Source organism: Capsicum annuum, chromosome 10 (genome assembly GCF_002878395.1).
Source record: "Capsicum annuum cultivar UCD-10X-F1 chromosome 10, UCD10Xv1.1, whole genome shotgun sequence".
In the NCBI taxonomy this organism is placed as follows: Eukaryota; Viridiplantae; Streptophyta; class Magnoliopsida; order Solanales; family Solanaceae; genus Capsicum; species Capsicum annuum.
The window spans coordinates 207,425,222-207,444,496 of NC_061120.1; the positions used below are offsets into that span (position 1 = coordinate 207,425,222).

General features: G+C 33.9%; 1 protein-coding gene and 1 long non-coding RNA gene across 5 annotated transcripts; both read right to left on the reverse strand.

Annotated features, from left to right (window-relative positions):
• Window positions 1–656: 656 nt before the first annotated feature.
• Window positions 657–5,725, reverse strand: LOC107843627. 4 transcript variants are annotated; one of them, XR_001666475.2, is made up of 7 exons: window positions 5,506–5,722; window positions 3,908–4,209; window positions 3,649–3,783; window positions 3,322–3,437; window positions 3,191–3,244; window positions 2,451–2,567; window positions 657–1,192 (listed from the first exon to the last, which is right to left on the reverse strand). It is a non-coding gene; the product is annotated as an uncharacterized LOC107843627 (long non-coding RNA). The 4 variants fall into 4 exon arrangements; XR_001666474.2 differs by having other exon boundaries at window positions 3,649–4,209; window positions 5,506–5,725; XR_001666476.2 differs by having other exon boundaries at window positions 3,649–4,209; window positions 4,875–5,723.
• A 1,289-nt stretch (window positions 5,726–7,014) lies between these two features.
• On the reverse strand, window positions 7,015–10,089 carry LOC107843628 (protein SRG1). Its single transcript, XM_016687956.2, has 4 exons — window positions 9,786–10,089; window positions 9,194–9,441; window positions 8,393–8,717; window positions 7,015–7,530 (listed from the first exon to the last, which is right to left on the reverse strand). The coding sequence occupies exons 1-4, from the start codon at window positions 10,038–10,040 to the stop codon at window positions 7,267–7,269; spliced, it is 1,092 nt and encodes a 363-aa protein (XP_016543442.1). The 5' UTR covers window positions 10,041–10,089; the 3' UTR covers window positions 7,015–7,266.
• Between the last annotated feature and the right edge of the window lie 9,186 nt (window positions 10,090–19,275).

Genomic DNA, 19,275 nt, shown 5'->3' on the forward strand with positions numbered 1-19,275 from the left:
GTGAGATAATTTAACCTACCAGCCAGCCGCCTATAATTTTTCCGTTCATTAAGGGGCTACCTGAGGGAAGTGATTAAACGTGACTTGAAGCGATTACAATTGACTGGGGACATGACCCTGGATGGGAAGATATCGAGGAAAAGCATTAGGGCAGAGGGCTAAGGTGGGTGGATGAGTCGTAGTCAGTAGGTAGAAGGGCCTCGGTGTCCTTTGTTTGGCAATGTAAAATTTTATGTGAATGTAGTACCTATGTTATTTTTATCGTGTTCCATGCTTTTGATGTTTTATATACTGTCCTTTGTCTTGAGCCGGGGGTCTATCGGAAACATCCTCTCTACCTCTTTAGATGTAGTGGTATGAACTGCGTACACTCTACTCTCCCCAAACCTCACGATGTGGGAATTTATTAGGTTTGTTGTTGTTGTTGTTTACAACATTTTTCAAGATTTGATAATTCAATGCTAGTAACAAGGATTACTAAAGGTATAATGGGGAAAAAATTGTCATTGTCTTGATTAATGGAAAAAAATAAGTAAAATGAGAAATCAAATTAGAAAATTTAGGACGAAGAGAGTATATTATAAAAATATAGATTATAGATACAGATAGATTATAGATATAGATAATGCAAGAAAGTCATGAAAATACCAAACAAATTGGCAGAAGTAGCTGCAAAGAGTACCCAACTTTCTTGTTAAAAAATTGGCTAAATATACAACACTTTCCCTTCTATTTTTTGGTGAAATTACAAAAGCAAAAAACTTACATTTGGATATACAAATTCATCAATGAATGATTGAACTTTGATGACACATCATCTATGATAGCAGATGACAAAACTAATATATTCTGCTTTTGACAAGGAAAAAAAAAAGATCCTAAGAGCAATATATGAACACAAAAAATTATTTACTATCCGGCCATTTTCGACGCAAAAGAAGTAAATCACCAACTACCATACAAAACTGATAAAACAACATATACTTCTCAACTAAACAGATGGTAGTAATACACAACTCTGAGCATCATCAACAGATGAATTGTTAGCAATACCTACAGCTCAGAATGGCCAAAACTTGAAGAAATGGCTCTTTTTTGTATGCAACTTGAATTGTATACTGGCCTTTCAGCTTTAGCATGTCAACGTCTGAAACCACAACATTTAACTACTATGGCTTTTGGGGTTTGTCCTCTGCAAAGCAAAGATTACATTGTGTATTGGATTAGAATCAAAACGACGTATCCAGCAAAGCAACAATTAGTTAACCAACATCAAGACATGTTGATGTTGTACCTAACCATTATGAAGGTGCATATTTTACCCGTTTGGATGACATACGGAAAAAATAAAAGTACGTGAATGAAAATATTCAAGAGGAAAAAGCTACGCAACCAGTACACATACATGACGGATCTATTTTGTTAAAGACTGCTTGGACGTTATTTCTCATCTGAGATTTGCTAATCAGCTCATAGTCTGAAATGAGCAGTGGAACGACTTCTATGTAAAGTTGAAACAGAATTTGCTAGACGTTATCTTCTAGTTCTTATAGGCTCAACAAAAGAACATCTTCACTAATGCGTCCTCAATATGCACCATTTTACGTGTGCCTAAGTAAAAATCAGTACTGAATTCATCACTCAAGAGAAAGTCTTCGCCAACTCATTCCAACTAAGTAAGGATTTTTTACCTTCAGCTGGCTCTCTAGATTCCATCCTCATGTGCATTAAAGCAGCATCTTTTTTGCTTAGTTGTTAGATCAGGACCTAGCACACGTTCTAGATATTCCATAGAATTGTATATCTCAACTAAAACATCTGATGGGTAGTTATCAATACAATGTTACGTTTGACACGACCAAAAATGGTTAACTAGTTATATTATTTAACCACAGATGAAGTGCTCAAGAAAGCAACGAAGATTAGAATAATGGTGACAGTAATAGATGTTATCATTTTAAAAAACCACCAAAAGCTTATATAAATCGAAGACCATGAGCTTCCATATAGCAATTTCGCAAAGAGAATATAACTCACGTATATCATCTGAATCTATATGCACAAAGAAGCTCACAGCGACTATCAAGTAGCAGAGAAGGAGCGTAAGTCCTTTAAGTTAACAGGAAAATAATGTTCAGCAGCAAGAAGCCTTCTAAGCTAATATTCAAACATAGCCTGTGCTGCTGCGCAAACCACTGGGAGTGAAGCAAAGAACAAAGGATCGAGATGGAGGAGGAAAAAGAGCCATGAGTATATCTTTAACGGGGTCAAGCTCCGAAGCAAGACTAATAGAACTTTCAACTTTTAGAACAAATACATTGCCTTTATGTTGTAATATTCAAGCAATTTGAAAAGTCGACTATGTTTTAACTTTTCTCCAACCTCAAGCTCTAAATTAAAAGACGACATACAAAAAAAAGTGTGGCTACCACAAGGACACTCATGCATACCTGCACCATGAATGCTACTACGAGGACACTCATGAAAAGCGTTGCTGTTTCAAACATTTGGAAGTTCAAATTCATAGGACGACCCATAATCCATCCAATCACCACGCAGAAGGGGATCTGCATTGAAGAAAAGGTTGAAAAAAGAAAAAACTCCCAGGGTTTATATAGATTATAATCAACACAAACATACATTAAGAAGTAAAAAATGTTGAATATTATAAAAGAAGAAACTTCAAAGAACATTAATCAATTATGAACAACAAAATCAGGACGTATACGAAAAAGATCGGTGCTTATGAACAGACCACACATTTAGGAAAGCCAGAAAGACAGAGACCTAATTATAAGAATTTCTATACAAATTCAATATACAGGCCATCTAGTAAGGTACTTTCAGGAAAAGACAAAAGCAATACGAGGACAAATTCAATGTATTATTTTACTTGGAAGTTGATATGGTTCTAAATGCGTTTAGGTTAAACGAAAATGTGGCTCGCATATAAGTTCTATATCATTACTCGTGTAATATGAAAACAATTTTCAGTGGATGTTCTTATGGTATGTTCTGGGAAGTCAAGGCGGATAAAATATGAGATTGCGCCTCTACGTTCAGTTTCAACTAATGCATAATGGTAGTCTTCCTGAATGAGGTGTTCGATATGAAGCTATTCAAGAGTAACCTGTTTCTTAAAGTTTCCCTTTGATGTATTTAACATGCATAAATATTTTGAATTACCTACCCCAAACATGGCAATCTGCGTTGATGAGCCTATTGCCACTCCCAAAGAGATGTCCTGTAACGGCACCAGGTAAGAGAAGAAAAAGGATAGTAAACCATAGTTTTGATACAAAGAAAGATAGAAGAACTTACAAGCTTGTCTTTATCGCAAACATGATAGCACCAGCATGCTCGGCTGCATTTCCAACTATCGGCAGCAGTATGACACTTATAAATGCAACAGGAATACCCAAAGCATCTGATGCCCCCTGAAAACATAGGGCAATTTATTGGCAGAGAAACTCAAAACCACAAGTATTTTTTTAGTTCGTCTTAGGCTTTTTATATGTATCAAAGATGAGATCATAGACGAGAGAGGATTCCCAAGTTATGGTTAATTAGATTATTCTACTAATAGAATGACAAAGTAACAAACTGGCAATTAGAAAATGAAAATATATAGCAGGACAAAGAAGTTACCTCTATGGCATTAACCAGGTGTTGTGACAAGACAGCAATCCATATTGTCAAAATCGAAAGCCATATGATTGACCCCCATTTTGAAATCTCAGGAGTTTCTTCCTCTTCTAGGATCTCGTCATTCGCACCCTGTTCCTGAATTTTTACCAAACATTTAGAAAGCTCGAACCAAACTCGATGGAAGAGTAATGTAGCTACTGTATGTATTGATCAGCCTAGCTTGCGAGGGATAAAGGATGGTTTGCAGAGGGAACTTAACAGTTGTGGGATTTTGTGGTTTCCTCATTGATAGAATGTACAAAGTACTTCATACATTCCAAAAAAGTGTGCAGAATAAGGAATCCCAATCTCAGCAATTGGCATGTAAAGATTATTTTGAGTGGTCAGCTGATAATACAGGTATGCACCGTATGCAACAAGCATTACGCAGCTGCCAAATCTGGAAAGCGCCAGCTCCGACTTCCCAAATTCCAACTCAGTGTGTGTAACATGGAGGACAGTGGGGAATAGTAGGCCCATCACTGACATCAAAAGCAACCCTGGATTCATCACTGCGGTTCCCTGACAGAGAAAACTCCGAGAATGTCATACCTTGCTATTGTGACCGTGAAACAAAGCTGATACTGATTTCTGGGTCATATAAATATAGTAGCATAATAACATAATCTACCTTGTCAAAAAGTTGGTCCTTACTGGGATGAACAATTCCACCACCAAAAAATGTTAATAGGTTCCACGTTAATAATGTAAGATCTTTGAGGAGTGTTATCAAGCTAATTAATATCTTCTTCTACTACCATTCATCTTGAGCTAAGGGTGTATGTGAAACAACCTTCTACCTCTGATGCAAGGGTATGGTATGCATACACTCCACCCCTACCCCACCCCAGAATCCCACTTTGTGGATACACTGGGTCTTTAGCTTCTGTGCAAGTTATAATGACTCAACTCTCAAGTAAGACTTATTTTCCTTTACGACAACAAATAACCAACGACAAGCTAGTGAGAAAAATCAATCTATGTTCATTAAACAGAGAATGAGAAAAGAAATTGAACAATTTTATGTTGAAATTGCACCCAATAGCCACTGAGTTTAAAGCAGATACTTAAATTAATTGGAGCACATGTATATCATTTGAGCTAAAAGAAATAGAAATTATAAATAATATAAAACTTAAAATATCACCAAACTTCATCATAAAGAGGTATAACCAGGAGAAACTAACCTAAATATGACGAGGGCCTCATGCTCCAGTGCGGAGGTGTGAGACTGGATGGTTTTAGGCGGGCTAGAGGTAGATCGAACAAATATTGGAGAGAGTTGATTAGGCATGATATGGAGCAATTACAGCTTACAGAGGACATGACCCTTGAAGGTGTAGAGTACGTGGATTAGCGTAGAGGGCTAGGCGGTGGGAGCGCGGCAGTAGTAATAGGAGAGTGCAATAATAGGGGAGTGCTCTTTTGGGTCTGGAGTTTTTGGTTCGTAGTATTGGGGCTGTAGTTTCTGGGGTTAGTGGTGTGGTTTTTTTCATTCCGTACTAGTTTATTATGCACTTATCTTTTGTGTTTGTTATACTATTAATTTATTTTGTGTACCATATTAGTTTGTATCTACTTACATTTTATATTTGTTATACTGTTATTGGTCTAAACCGGAGCTATCAAAAATAGACTCTCTACTTCTCTTGAGCTAGCTGCGTACACTCCACCCTTCCCAGACCCACTAGGTGGGAATGCACTGAGTATATTATTGTTGTATTTTCCTAACGAAATCAAAATAATTGTGACAGCAATCTTGAAAAATTTGAAGAGAATCAGAAGAAGATTATGGAGAAAATTAAGAGAAAAGTTAACCTCAAATGTAGAGAAAAATGAGCAGATGAAGAGAAACCAAAAATCATAAGAAATCTGAGTTGGTGATAACAATTAGGATTAGCTTCTGATAATCGTTTGAAGCTGCTGAATCTGATGGCTTAGCTGAAGTTGATAATCGGTAAATCTGACGGCGCAGCTGAAGCTGATGATAATCATTGGGTAGATGAATTTTGAGATTAAAATTATACTCCCTTATTTCGGATTAAATGAATTGTTGAAATATTTATTGTTATTATATGTTTTTTTAAATTTGCCCCATTGATTTAGCAACCAATTAATTTTGAAAAGGTATTATAAGGTAAATTTTTTTTTTTTTGGGTAAAAATAAAAAGTTGTATTAAATTTATATTTTGAGTGTTTTTCTAAAAAAAAGCATATCAAAATTCAATAATTCATTTATAATGGAACGGAGGGGTAATATTTGTTAGACATAATTACCATTTTGCCCTTAGTAATGTGCATATCCACAGTTTTGCCCTTGGTTGTCCCTTTAGTCACCTTTCTATACAGTAGTAATAATTTGATCAACAGGAGTGGCACACATTGCTTCACCAAAGGGTGTGTTTGGTATGGAGGAAAATTAAAGATTGTGGGTAGGGGTGTATATAGGTTGGGTTGGTTTGATTTTCTATTGAAAAAAAAATTAAATTAATTATGTCGATTTATTAAAACTATAAATCAAATCAAACTAACATAAAATTAATTTTTTCGGTTTAGGTTTTAGTCGATTCTTTCAATTTTTTTGTTTTTTCTCATTTTTTTATAATCTTTATTTTTTGCAATTATATTGTGATTAAAGTTTAGATCAAGTATATTTTCACTCATGTGCTAATAAAAAACCACAATTATAAAAACTTCAGGAGCGAAAAACTTTCTTGACACTAAAAAAATAAGATGAAGAGTGAAAAATTTAGGTTTTAAGTTTATATTGAATTTTGAATCATTTTATTAGCAATTAATGGATAAATTTGTCAAATCATAAGAATAAATTTGAAATAAAATTCAATGATTCACTTATTTTGAAAGACCAATAAATACCCCAATAATTTACTTATTTCGAAACGGAGATAGTATTGTTTATCAATCACCAAGAGGATTTTTACAAAACCATAGCAAATCTTGACACAGATTGCTATATCAAACAAAACCAACTGGGAAAAGCCTATACATTCTACTCAAAATTATAAATTAAAACTTAGAAGAAGCGGTAGCACGGAAAAAAACTTACCTACAACTTATCCACGCTCGATATATATACACCCACTTGGCATATTTCAAACATAATTTAGGTGCTTAATAGTTAACTTAAGATGTTTTTGGAAGCTTAACTTTGTACTCCAATCCCCCCACATTTACTATTTCTGGATTTGGAAGAGACGGTAATTGGTACTACGTTGCCTAGACTAGTCTCCTTATGTAATGACTTTGATTATGTTTAATGAATAAATTTTTCATGAAACGACTACAACGTAACAACTTCAGTTGAGATGTCTAAATGAAAGTACGTGACAACTTGTCATGTAACTTCCTTCTTTATTACAGGCATACAACCATCAAACAATGGATCATGAAGTTAAAATAGCAAGATGTCTAAATGAAAGTACGTGACAACTTGTCATGTAACTTCCTTCTTTATTACAGGCATACAACCATCAAACAATGGATCATGAAGTTAAAATAGCAAGAGTAACTTTGAAAACAAGCTCAAAATGAACGATGTAGAGTACTATCAAATGCTACCTAGGATTCATCATCCTTAGCCCCCATCTTCATGAAATCAACGAACGATTTTCCATTAATTTTTCTTTTAGAAAAAATCTCCAATGATTTTGCTAAGTTAGTTCTTCGAAAAATCGGAGGGTTATTTGGTCCGATGAGGCTGAGTGCAGGTCCCAAATCAGAGTCGTTGTTAAAGGTATAGAATGTTGCAAGAGATAGCCTTCTTTCTTTTGAGTTTACAATTGCTCTGTGCTCAATGCTTTTATAAACACCATTGCTCACTATCTGCACGCCAAGTCAAAATAACATATGCAAACAGTATTACAGACATTAGAAAATGAGCTCTTCAATTTCTTACAAAAGTGACATTATATAGCATCTGGCTAAATTGCAACTCGCAAGTGGATGGAATAGTAATATTCTTTCATCTCGACTTAATACTAATTTCAATAACCTTAAACTTTTTTTGTAGTGAGCAAGTTTAACCTAATTGGCCATATAATGTAACAATAACAACTATGTAATCCTACAAATAGGATCTACGAAGGGTAGTGTGCACATATGAAGGTAGAGACGTAAGACCGTCAACTCTACTAAAACATGGCAAAAATCTGTAAGAAAACGAAATACAGTAGTGAAGAAGCCCCATAGGAAATGGTGGAGAAAAGGAAATAATAACAATAGGCAATAATAAAATCGAAGAATTAGATAGTAGGAGACTAATAACAATAATAATACTAATAAGAAAACTCGACAACACTCGACTACCTACTAACTTTCTACCATAATCTTCGACCTCCATATCCTCCTACCTATCTAAGGTCATGTCCTCACCTCAGAGCATTTCAGTTACTCGGCATGTTGAGAATCAATGAAATCCTCACACTGGTTCTAATTGTGAAACCAATTTTGAGGAAGAAGACACAAAGTAGAAGCTAAACAGAGAGAAAAAAGGGAAGTCAAAATGAAATTGTGGTTGGATTCTCTTATGAACCTAACAAAGTTGCTTGATAGATTATATCAAAGTCGTAGATCAAAGATTGACAGCGGTAGGATATTAGAATTTTCTCAGCGAAACATGCTTTGTTAAAGTGCATATTTATTATTTATTGCTACTAAAAGTCTTTATAGTTGTAGTGATATTTACCTCCATCATATCGCCTATATTGACAGTCAAAGCATTTGGGAGGGGCTTTACAGGCACCCAAGTATCATCTTTTCGGACTTGGAGACCTTCAGTTTCATTCAAATGGATGAGGATGGTGAGAGCATCACTATCAGAATGAGGGTTTAAGCCATATGTCCTGTCTGGCTCAGGGCAAGGAGGATAATAATTCATCCTTAGTATTTGCATACCATCAGTGTATAGATCTCTCATTTCTTTTTCATCCATCTTTAAACCCTTTGCAATTTGACTCAGGATGCTTATTGCCAGGTTCTTGAATTCTTGGCTGTGTGCTTCCAAGGTGTCCCTGCATGCATTATATTAGTTTCCAATCATATCTTACAAATTAGCATTGAAAGAGGAAGAGATCTAGTGAAGATCAAGCCAAAATCACTACAACAATTTTTAGCGACAATATATATGCACTTTGACAAAGAATGCTAAAACTTTTACCGACATTAGCTAATTATCACTGGATCTAATGTCGCTATAAGCTTTAGGGTTATTTACAAAGATTGCTAAAATGTAATTTTCTATTGCCTCAAAAACATAATTTAGCGGCAATTAAGCTAATTGCCACTAATATCTTTTTTGGTACAGCGAATATTTGTGTTTGTTTTAAGTTTGAATCTTAATAACTTAAATCTCAAACATGAAGTAGGTTTCGTTTGCCGTTACTTACAACCATGCACTTAATATATCTGAGAAAATCTGAATTAATATCTATAACAAACTCTTAATATCATTAAAATGTCCATTAAAGAACACATTCGAGGACTTTACCTGAGTGAGACAGGGAGCTTAGGAAATAAATGAGGTTGTCTCATATTGGCAGGGAGAGTTGTTATGTAAAACAAATCACTCCAGTCTAACTTTTGCTCTTCAGAAAAAACAATATCTTGACCAAATCCTTCAATATTCCCTTCTTGTTGCTCAAACTTCTTCTTTTCTTCCAATGGTAGATCAAAAAATGCTTGGATTTCTGATTTCACTTTCTCCATCAACGGTATACTCACCCCATGATTCACCACCTGCATGCAAGAGATCGACACATTAAGCGTACCGTTACCCAGAACCGGAGTCAGGATTTCAAGTAAGGGGTTCAATATTAAAAAAAAAACTAAGTCGAAGGGTTTCACACCTACTATAACTACATAAAAAATAATTTTAATATGTATAAATAGTATATTTTTCCGTCGAAGTAGGTTCAGACGAACCCTAAACAGGGCTGACTCCTCCGCCTCTGCCGTTACCCCTCTGTCCCAATTTATTTGATTTAGTTTGACTAGGTACGAAGTTTAAGAAAAATGAAAATCACAAGAAACATGTCTCGTTAAGGGTGAAATTGACGTTAAATTGGGATAGGAGTACGTACCTGGAAAAATCCCCATTCTTTGCAAGCAAAATGAAGTCTCTCAAGCTCTGAATCATGATCATGACCATGCAACAGTTGTTCCATGTCGATCACTGGGATTTGAGGCAACAACATGGAAGAATTATGTGATGTCTTTTCTACATCATCTTGAATATATCGCGGCGGAATGGTTGCTAGTTGTTCTTTTGCCAGTTCTTGAACGTTAAGAGCTTTCAAAGGACCACGTCCTAGCTTTCTCCACTTTGCTTCTTCCATCGATTGACTTTCTTTCCACCTTCCTTTTCGACCATGATAACTTTTAGATAGCAAATATATTTATAGACACTAGTGAGTTAGTTGATTATTGGTTGCACTTTTAGGGTTCGTTTGGTTTGAAAATGGTTATCCCGAATAAGTTATTCCGAGACTAAGGGGAATGATGGGATAAGTTATCTCGGGTTGGATTAATCTTTTCAATTAAATAAAGAAAAATGTGTTCTTTTATTTTATCCCGAAATAACCATTTTCAAACCAAACGATCCATATCAAAAGTATGTATATATAAAGCAAAACTATGTATATGACCCTCCTCCATCCCCCACCCCACCTCCACCCCAACCCCACACATATATATATAAAAAAAAAAAAAATTTAGGGAAGAAAGCATGGATTCATGTGAATGTGGTGATCTCACTACAACTATTAGGGGTCGTTTGATTTGAATAATCTTGAAATAACTAATCTCGAGATTAATTATTTCATCATGTACATGAAATAATTTATTTTATGATGTAAATGATGAAATAAATAATCTCAACGTTAGCTAATACCTCACACAAATATAAATAAAATAATTTTTTATTTTATCCCATGAATGTTTATTTCTTGTATCTCAAACCAAACCACCCTTAACATATAAAACTAGCAGTGGTTGGTAAAGCTTTTTTTTGCCCTTCTTCCGTTGTTTTCTCTGAGATATTTATTTATCCTTCACTACAATTCCACAGCAACAATTTCCGAGACAACAGCTGTGAAATCTTTAAAAATCCAATAAAATTACAGGTTTATTATCAAAATGATAATATTGCAAAATTAAATAATATCAGTACAATAGGAGTAACGTTTAATCTCCGAGGTCTCATACCACTTAAATATATTTATCTTTTGCACAACTCCTAAGAATTAATAAAAGGTGCAAATTATTTAATACAAACCTATTAAACTCACATTGTTATAAAATAAGAAAGAACAAAAAAGAAGAGTAGAGAGAAGAGAGAGTAATTCTGATTACTATGAGAGATCATATGATTGTAAATATAATGAACAAAACCCCTCTATTTATAGGAGAAATTTACTCCTAGTCTGAGTAAAAGACGGATGCTTCAAAACCTAATAGATATCAAAGTAGATCTTGATAGACATTTACTATAATGTAAATACATTTATAACACTCCTCCTTGAATGTCTAATTAGTAGATAATGTGCCTCGTTAAAACCTTACTAGAAAAAACCCAGTAGAAAATAAAAATCTAGTGAAGGAAAAAGAGTACACATCTCTAATAATACGCATTTCGACTACCTCATTAAAAAACTTACAAGGAAAATCCAGTGGGATAAAACCTCGTAAGGAAAAAAGAGTACAACGCATATTAACTCCCGTTAATGAGAACATCTTTGAACCTTTGCATCCCGATCTTGTGCACCATCATCTTAAAAAGTTGTAATTGGAGAAGACTTGGTGAATAAATCAGTCACATTGTCAGTTGAACGAATCTGTTGCACGTTAATATCATCATTCTTTTGTAGCTCATGTATGTAGAAAAGCTTTGGCAAAATGTGCTTCATTCTATCTCCATTTATGAATCCTCTCTTAAGATGTGCTATGTATGCTGAATTATCTCTGTATAAAATTGTGGGTAGATTGTCATATTTCACACCACATTTTTCTCGAATGAGATGTATCATGGACCTCAACCATACATATTCTCGGCTTACTTCATGAATAGCTATTATCTCAGCATGATTCAATGAAGTGGCTACGATAGACTGTTTTATATATCTCCAAGATATGGCAGTATCCTTACATGTGAACACATTGTATGTTTGAGACCGAGATTTATGCGGCTTAGATAAGTACCCAACATCAGTAATCAGTATGACCAGTAAGATCGGGACTGCAATCTTTAGAATAAAATAAACTTATGTATCTTATCCCATTTCGATGTCTCCTAGTAGGAGTAGAAATATACCTTGCTAACAAATTGAGCGAAAGGCTATATTGGGTCTTGTAGTTTTTGCAAGGTACATGAGTGCATCAATTGCATTAAGATATGGTATTTCATAACCAATCCAATTCGATATATTTTGAATTTCAGCAAATAATCTATTGCTTTGAAAACTCTCCAAGAGTTCCAATGATGTTCAAGCAATAAGCTTATACAATATAAGGATTATAAATAAGCTTCCCAAAAACTTTTATATGCTTCAAGCAGTTTGAATCCTTAAAAGTTTTCACATAAGTTTTTGTCAAGTGACAATATTCAACATTCCGTGAGTGACATCTTCAAGTATATGGACTGCAAATCAAGTAAGTTTTACGCTTACCAAAATGCATCCTTTCTTGTCACTTGATAAATGTTTCTACGTCAGCATGCTTAAATAAACATAGAATTCAAATCCTCATAATCTTTCATAATATTGCGCCAATATTGTGTCAAAGATATTGATGATATATCATTTTGTATCGGTTCACAATGCGACATAATATTTTGAGATCTCATCACTTCATTATTTTCAGGTACATGAACCTCTCATAAGGTTTCATGAAGTGGTATGTCGTAGGCTCTTTAAGAGCTCATTGTCTTCTTATTATGATTATTTGCTCCTTATTTTTCAAGGACTATTTCATTTGGAACCAATCAGTCTACCACGCTTCACGCATGCATAGACTTTGTCCTTTAGGAACACAAAATAAGAGCAATTGTGCTTAATATGAGATGCTTTCAGCATTTAACTTGAATTATCTTTTGGATGGGGATATGGTGATAATTCCTAACATATTTCATAGCTAGCGCTTATAATCTCCCCCTTATGTTAGGAAAACTAACATACATCCTCTACTTCTTTGAGAAATCCATCGTTGTACATTATGGTATATTCATTAATCGTATACCGCACATCAAAATTATTAGATGAAATAATTAGTTTCCGACCTTGAACTAATTGAGAGGGAAGAAATAATCATAATTTATTGGTTTAATGCATACAAATGCTATTGCAATATATCATATTTCAGACCAATACATTAAGTTTTGTTCTTATTAACAATGGTTTAGATATTTATCGAAGACATTCAATGCTAAACCATCATCATCAAGATAAATTATCTTGATTACACAATCTGAAAATTATGCTCAATTTATATTGAACAAGTAACTTTGTGAATGTCAAACGTAGGTTGACCATGAATGTACATGTGATCATCTTATTGATGCATCTTTTCAACATACCACATGATAGGTGAACGGGCTCTTATTCACCTTTTATTCTTTTTCAGATTTAAGGGATTCAATCCCAACATTAGTTGGCTCAACCAACTTATCATGAGAACAAACGACATAAACAATTCTCGAAGAATCTTCTAGTTCTTCAATACATGTCTAATATTCAATATGCACATCTTCGAGATGTCACAATCGTTCATATTAATTTATGAACTTTTATTCTAGTAAACTCTAAGTTTACCATGACATGTACTTTTTTCTTTAGTAAATTTCAGATTTACTATTACATGAATAAATTTCAAATTTACTACTTTAGAAGTAGATTTCGAAATAACTCTTCTCAGTTATTCTGCCTCATTCGGAGGTGAGTTGTGATACCATCACAATCAAGTACACGTTTGCATTAATAAGCTTCTTATTCCCCAGGAATGGAATATAATCGTGTCTTAAGCCTATCAAATTATGATAGCTTATAACCTCTTTCAAGACTTTGCTACTTTAGAAGCAAATCGAGGCACACATATAATGTAGAGAATTTTTCTCTATCATATCTTATGATCATAATATGCATGTGAAAATATCATCACTTTTGATGATCATAATCATATTGTCCCTTCACGCTTATATTCGTGCATTCAATCACTTGTCTTCTTTCAGACATATTATGCATTGCTGTCACATACACCTCAAGAATGAAGTAAGTTGTCATATTTCAGACTTATCATATATTGCTACCACATTCACTTCATGGAATGGAGCATATTCAATGGGTCGGATTTCATGACTTTTCACCAAATACCCATTATTTTGCCTTACATCATAATATCATCAGTATGGTGCATTGAGATTCAAACTCAACGTCTTATCCATATAAAGTTGTCTTAGGCATAAATCAATGGAACTTGAACCCAATATCTTATTTTCATAGTGTATGCATTCATATCGTGCTTTTGGGATGATGACCATCTTCAAGTGGTCAAATCTTTCTTTTAGGCTATTCCACAAAACAAGTGGATCCTTAGTAGTAAGGTATTCAATTTTCAGAATTTCGTCAAGATGATGACGCAAGAAAATCATAGCTTTAGCACAATTTTGATTAGATGTTGTATTTTGTTTCTTTATGGCGTCTTCAAGACCCATAACATCTAAGTGAATTTCAACATCCAACACCCGTGAGAGGTAGTTCTTGCTCGAGGCAACGAACTCAAGTTTTGTAAAATTATTAGTCATATGAAAAGAAATAAAATAAAATAATACCTAGTAAAATAAAAACTTACCTTTTAAAGGTCATATATGGATTAAGAAGACAGAATGATAACCTTTTTCTTTTTTTTTTTCTTTCACTCAAAACTTTACCTGACATCTCTTGCTTTTATCGTAGAATAAGTGCTCATGATAGATTCTCGTGTTGATAACGTGTTATAAAGTAAGAAAGAACAAAGAAGAAGAAGAGTAGAGAGAGAAGAGAGAGTAATTCTTATTACTTCTTGAGGGATGAGAGATCATATAATTGTAAATACAATGAACAAAATTCATCTATTTATAGGAGAAATTTACTCCTAGTCTTAGTAAAAGACGGAAGCTTCAAATCCTAATAGATATCAAAGTAGATCTTGATAGATCTTGACAGACATTCACTATAATGTAAATACATTTATAACACACATTAAATATTATCATTACCTATTTGAGTTAATTACTTTTTAATTAAATTACTAAGGCTAAAGTTAAAAAAGTTATTTAATTATTTCTTGATTCTTTAAATATGTCAATTATTTGAGACAAATTTTTTAACAAACGTATCAAATAATATGAGACGAGAAATGTACAGAAATAATATTTATGTAGTGCTGAACAGTTAACTGTTAAGAAATTATAGCAACAATATGAAATATTTTCGTAGAATTAAACAGAACTTTCCAGATAATTAGAGAATACAATAATTAATAAAATAAAATATACAAAAATTAACAAAATTAAATAATACCAGCAAGTTAAATATTCCCTTCGTTTCAAAAAGATTACTTTGACTTGACATAAAATTTAAGAAAATAAAAAATTTTTTTGAATCTTATGGTCTTAAATTAAAGTTATGTCAAATGTACCAAAATACTCTTTAATCTTGTGGTCCTAAACATGTTATGTGAAAAGTTTTAACGTATTATAAAAAAAAAAAAATCATGTTTTTGAAACGAATTAAAAAAATAGATAATTTTTTTTTAAAACAAATTAAAAAAATAGATAATTTTTTTTAAAACGAAGAAAATAGGAGAATAAAAGAAAAGGTAATGAATCAAAAAGTTAGCAAATTTGGGATAAGAAAAAAAAAGAGAAAACCTTAATTAGGCAAATCTAATTATTGATCTAACTTTTCCTTGGTGTACTTTTGTTGTAGGAATTGAGACCTTTCTGAAAGACGGGTTCTTCTCTTGACATTCACATGTGACCTCGATAGTGATTGACATGTGTCCAATTTTATATGCTAAAATTATTGCATGAATAGTGCAAATTTTAGTTTAACTTGCCACTTTTTCAAAGGAAAACAAATATCAAAATCAATTTAAATTATATTTAAAAAGTTAAAGATATATCTAAATTATTAAAGTAACCTAAAATATATTTATGCTACTTAAAAGTAAATATAGTTTCACCTCGAGATAAATAATAACGCTATTCTCACGATAAATGATAGTATTTTACACTCGTTATCACATCCACGTTATGCCATGTCAAAAAATCAGTATAGTTTTTATATTCTTTTTTCTCTTTTCGTTGTTTGTTAACTTCTCTTAATTTTGTGTAGTTATTTTTAACATTAATTAATCCTTGATTTATTATTAAAATTCTCCAATAATTATATCTTCTTCATCACTAAACCCCACCCACTCTATCTCTCATCTTATTGAAAAAAATCATATTCGGCCACCATCGTCATCATTTTTGTGATCTTCACCGCAACCATTTCGCCTTCAGTTCTTCTTCTTGTCACTCATCACTATTATCATTATTGATTTTTTCTTCTTCACCACCTAGAAGTCCTTCGCCACCCATCACCAACAAATTCATCACCATAATTTTATTTTATTTTTTAAAAAAATATTAAAATTAAAATAGCTAAATCATAATCACATTGAAGAGATGAGAATAAAAATCAACTATAGTCCCTTTATTTTTGAATTTCAGATATTTTTTACTCTTTGGCATTATTCAAATTCTTATTCTCTTCGAAAAATTTCAAATAATATCATGAGTTTTGCTCTTTTTATTTGATGACTTGAGGGATTTTCACTTAAGTTGTTAGAATTGGACATAATAAAGCAAACCACAAGTAAAAGAAAAGCAAGAACAACACAACAGATTTACGTGGAAACCCTTGCGGGATAAACCGTGGGCAAAGGCATAGGAATTTCACTATGAAAGGAGAGGAGTACAGTGTGGAGAATGTACTTATTTTCAGAATACCCAAAACAACCCACGAAATGCAATTATATAATACGTGCATACAAATAAGTCCTACACCCAAAAACATAAAGGTCCATACCCCACAGACCCCTACGCTGCCACCACAAACCCCATTGAAAATCACAAATATGGGTCGCACCGCAAAACATTCTGGGCCAGATCAACAAAATTCGGGTCATAACTCTAACAATCTCCACCTTGACATGAATTCTAATTCAGAACTTAAATTTATTTCAAGACAAACTCTCCACCTCTTACACAAAAGCTCCTAAGGGCACATTAACAGCTAATGCTAACCAAGTTCAAGCAATGCTCAAACTTGGCACTTAGTAGTGTCTTGGTCATCATATCAACAGGATTATCATGATTACTAATCTTGCTCACCACAATATACCACGAGCAATAATTTCACGCACAAAATAATACCGAACATCGATGTGTTTTGTCCTCTCGTGAAACATCTGATCTTTCGTAAGGAAGATAACACTCTGACTGTCGCAAAAGACCGTAGTAATCTGTAAATCTTTGCTAAGTTCACCAAACAGGCCCTTCAACCAAATAACTTCCTTGAAAGCCTCTGTAATAGTCATATACTCTGCCTCAGTAGTTGACAAAGTAATCGTAGTCTGTAAAGTAGCTTTCCAACTAATAGCACAACCACCAATGGTGAAAACATAGCCTGTAAGGGATCTCCTTTTATCATGATCTCCTGCAAAATTAGAATCAACTTACCCGATTACTTTATCTCTGTTTAGCCCAAACTGCAAACAAACATCAGCAGATCCATGCAAGTATCTGAACATCCACTGAACTACTTTCCAATGTTCTTTGCTAGGATTTGTCATGTATCTGCTAACTGCACTGACAACATAAGATAAATCTGGTCTGGAACACACCATCGCATACATAAGAGACCCGACGACACTAGAGTATGGAACTCGAGACATATAGTCACGCTCATCATCTGTCTTTGGAGATAAAGTGGGCGAGAGTTTGAAGTGAGCTGCCAATGGAGTACTAATAGGCTTGGCATTTTGCATATTGAACTTGTGAAACAATTTTTCAATATATCTTTTCTGACTCAAGTATAGCTTACAATGCTTTCTATCCCTTAGAATCTCCATGCCAAGAATATTTTTTGCTGCTCCTAGGTACTTTATATCAAAATCGTTACTGAGTTGGGCTTTGACTTTTATTATCTCTCTCATATCCTTTACTGCAATCAACATATCATCAACATACAAGAGAAGATACACGAATGAACCATCACTTACCTCCTTGAAGTAGACACAACTATCATAGTTACTCCTTTGAAATATATAAGAGGTCATACAAGAGTCAATCTTCTTATACCACTGCCTGGGCGACTGCTTTAAGCCATAAAAAGACTTTTTCAACAAGCATACATAGTCCTCCTTTACTGAGACTACAAAGCCCTCTGGTCGCTGTATATGGATGTCATTCTCAAGTTCTCCAGGTAAGAATGCGGTTTTGACATCCAACTGCTCAAGCTTAAGATTATGCATGTCCACAATACCAAGTAATGCTCGAATTGAACTATGCTTTACAACTGGAGAAAACACATTTGTGAAGTCAATACTTGGAATCTGACTGCAACTTTTAGTAACTAGTCTTGCTTTGTACCTAAAATCTTCAACTCCCGATGTTTCTTCTTTCTTTTTAAATACCCATTCGCAATGGACAACTTTCTTATCTTTAGGCAATCTCACCAGATCTTATGTACCATTCTTATGAAGTGATTCCATCTCCTCCTACATAGCTATCATCCATTGGCTGAAATCATCACAACTAACTGCCTCTGAGTGAGAAGAAGGATCTTAACCAGAATCAATATCTTCGGCTACCCTCAATGCATAAGTAACCAAATCAGTTTCATCATACTTCTGAGGAGGTCTAATAACTCTTCTAGGCCTGTCTTTAGTAATAGAATATTGTGGCTCCACTGGTGGTGAAGAAAAAATAGTATCACTCTGTATCTCCAAGCTAGACTAAGAAGTAGGCACTAGTGTGACTCTTCTTCAATCTGCAATTCAACATGGGTGCTTGACTTTTGCTGATTCATGTCAGTAATCTCATCTGAAGGCGAAGCACTAGATTCGGAGGAAGCCCAAAGCATGGCAGTTTTATCAAACACAACATCTCTTCTAATTATAACCTTTCTACTTTCTGGACACCAGAGCTTATAAACTTTAAGACCAGGCTTATAACCCATAAATAAGCACTTAACAGATCTAGGTTCCAACTTTCTATTTTCAACATGAGTATATGCAGGACATCTAAATATCCTCAAATCAGAATAACTAGTAGGAGTACCAGACCATACCTCTTGTGGAGTCTTTTAATCAATCGTGACTGAGGGAGAGCGGTTAATAAGAAGACAAGTTGTGGTAGCAGCTTCATCCCAAAAAGACTTGGGTAAACCAGCATTAAAGAGTATACAATGCACCTTTTCTATTATAGTCTTATTCATTCGTTCAGCCACACCATTCTGCTGTGGAGTATGACAAACTGTCAAGTGCCTTATA

Coding starts and splice junctions, on each gene's coding strand:
- LOC107843628 (XM_016687956.2), bottom strand. CDS start 10,040: ATGGAAGAAGCAAAGTGGAGAAAGCTAGGACGTGGTCCTTTGAAAGCT. Junction 9,442..9,785: donor AAGAATGGGGATTTTTCCAG/GTACGTACTCCT, acceptor TCTTGCATGCAG/GTGGTGAATCATGGGGTGAG. Junction 8,718..9,193: donor AAGCTCCCTGTCTCACTCAG/GTAAAGTCCTCG, acceptor TAATGCATGCAG/GGACACCTTGGAAGCACACA.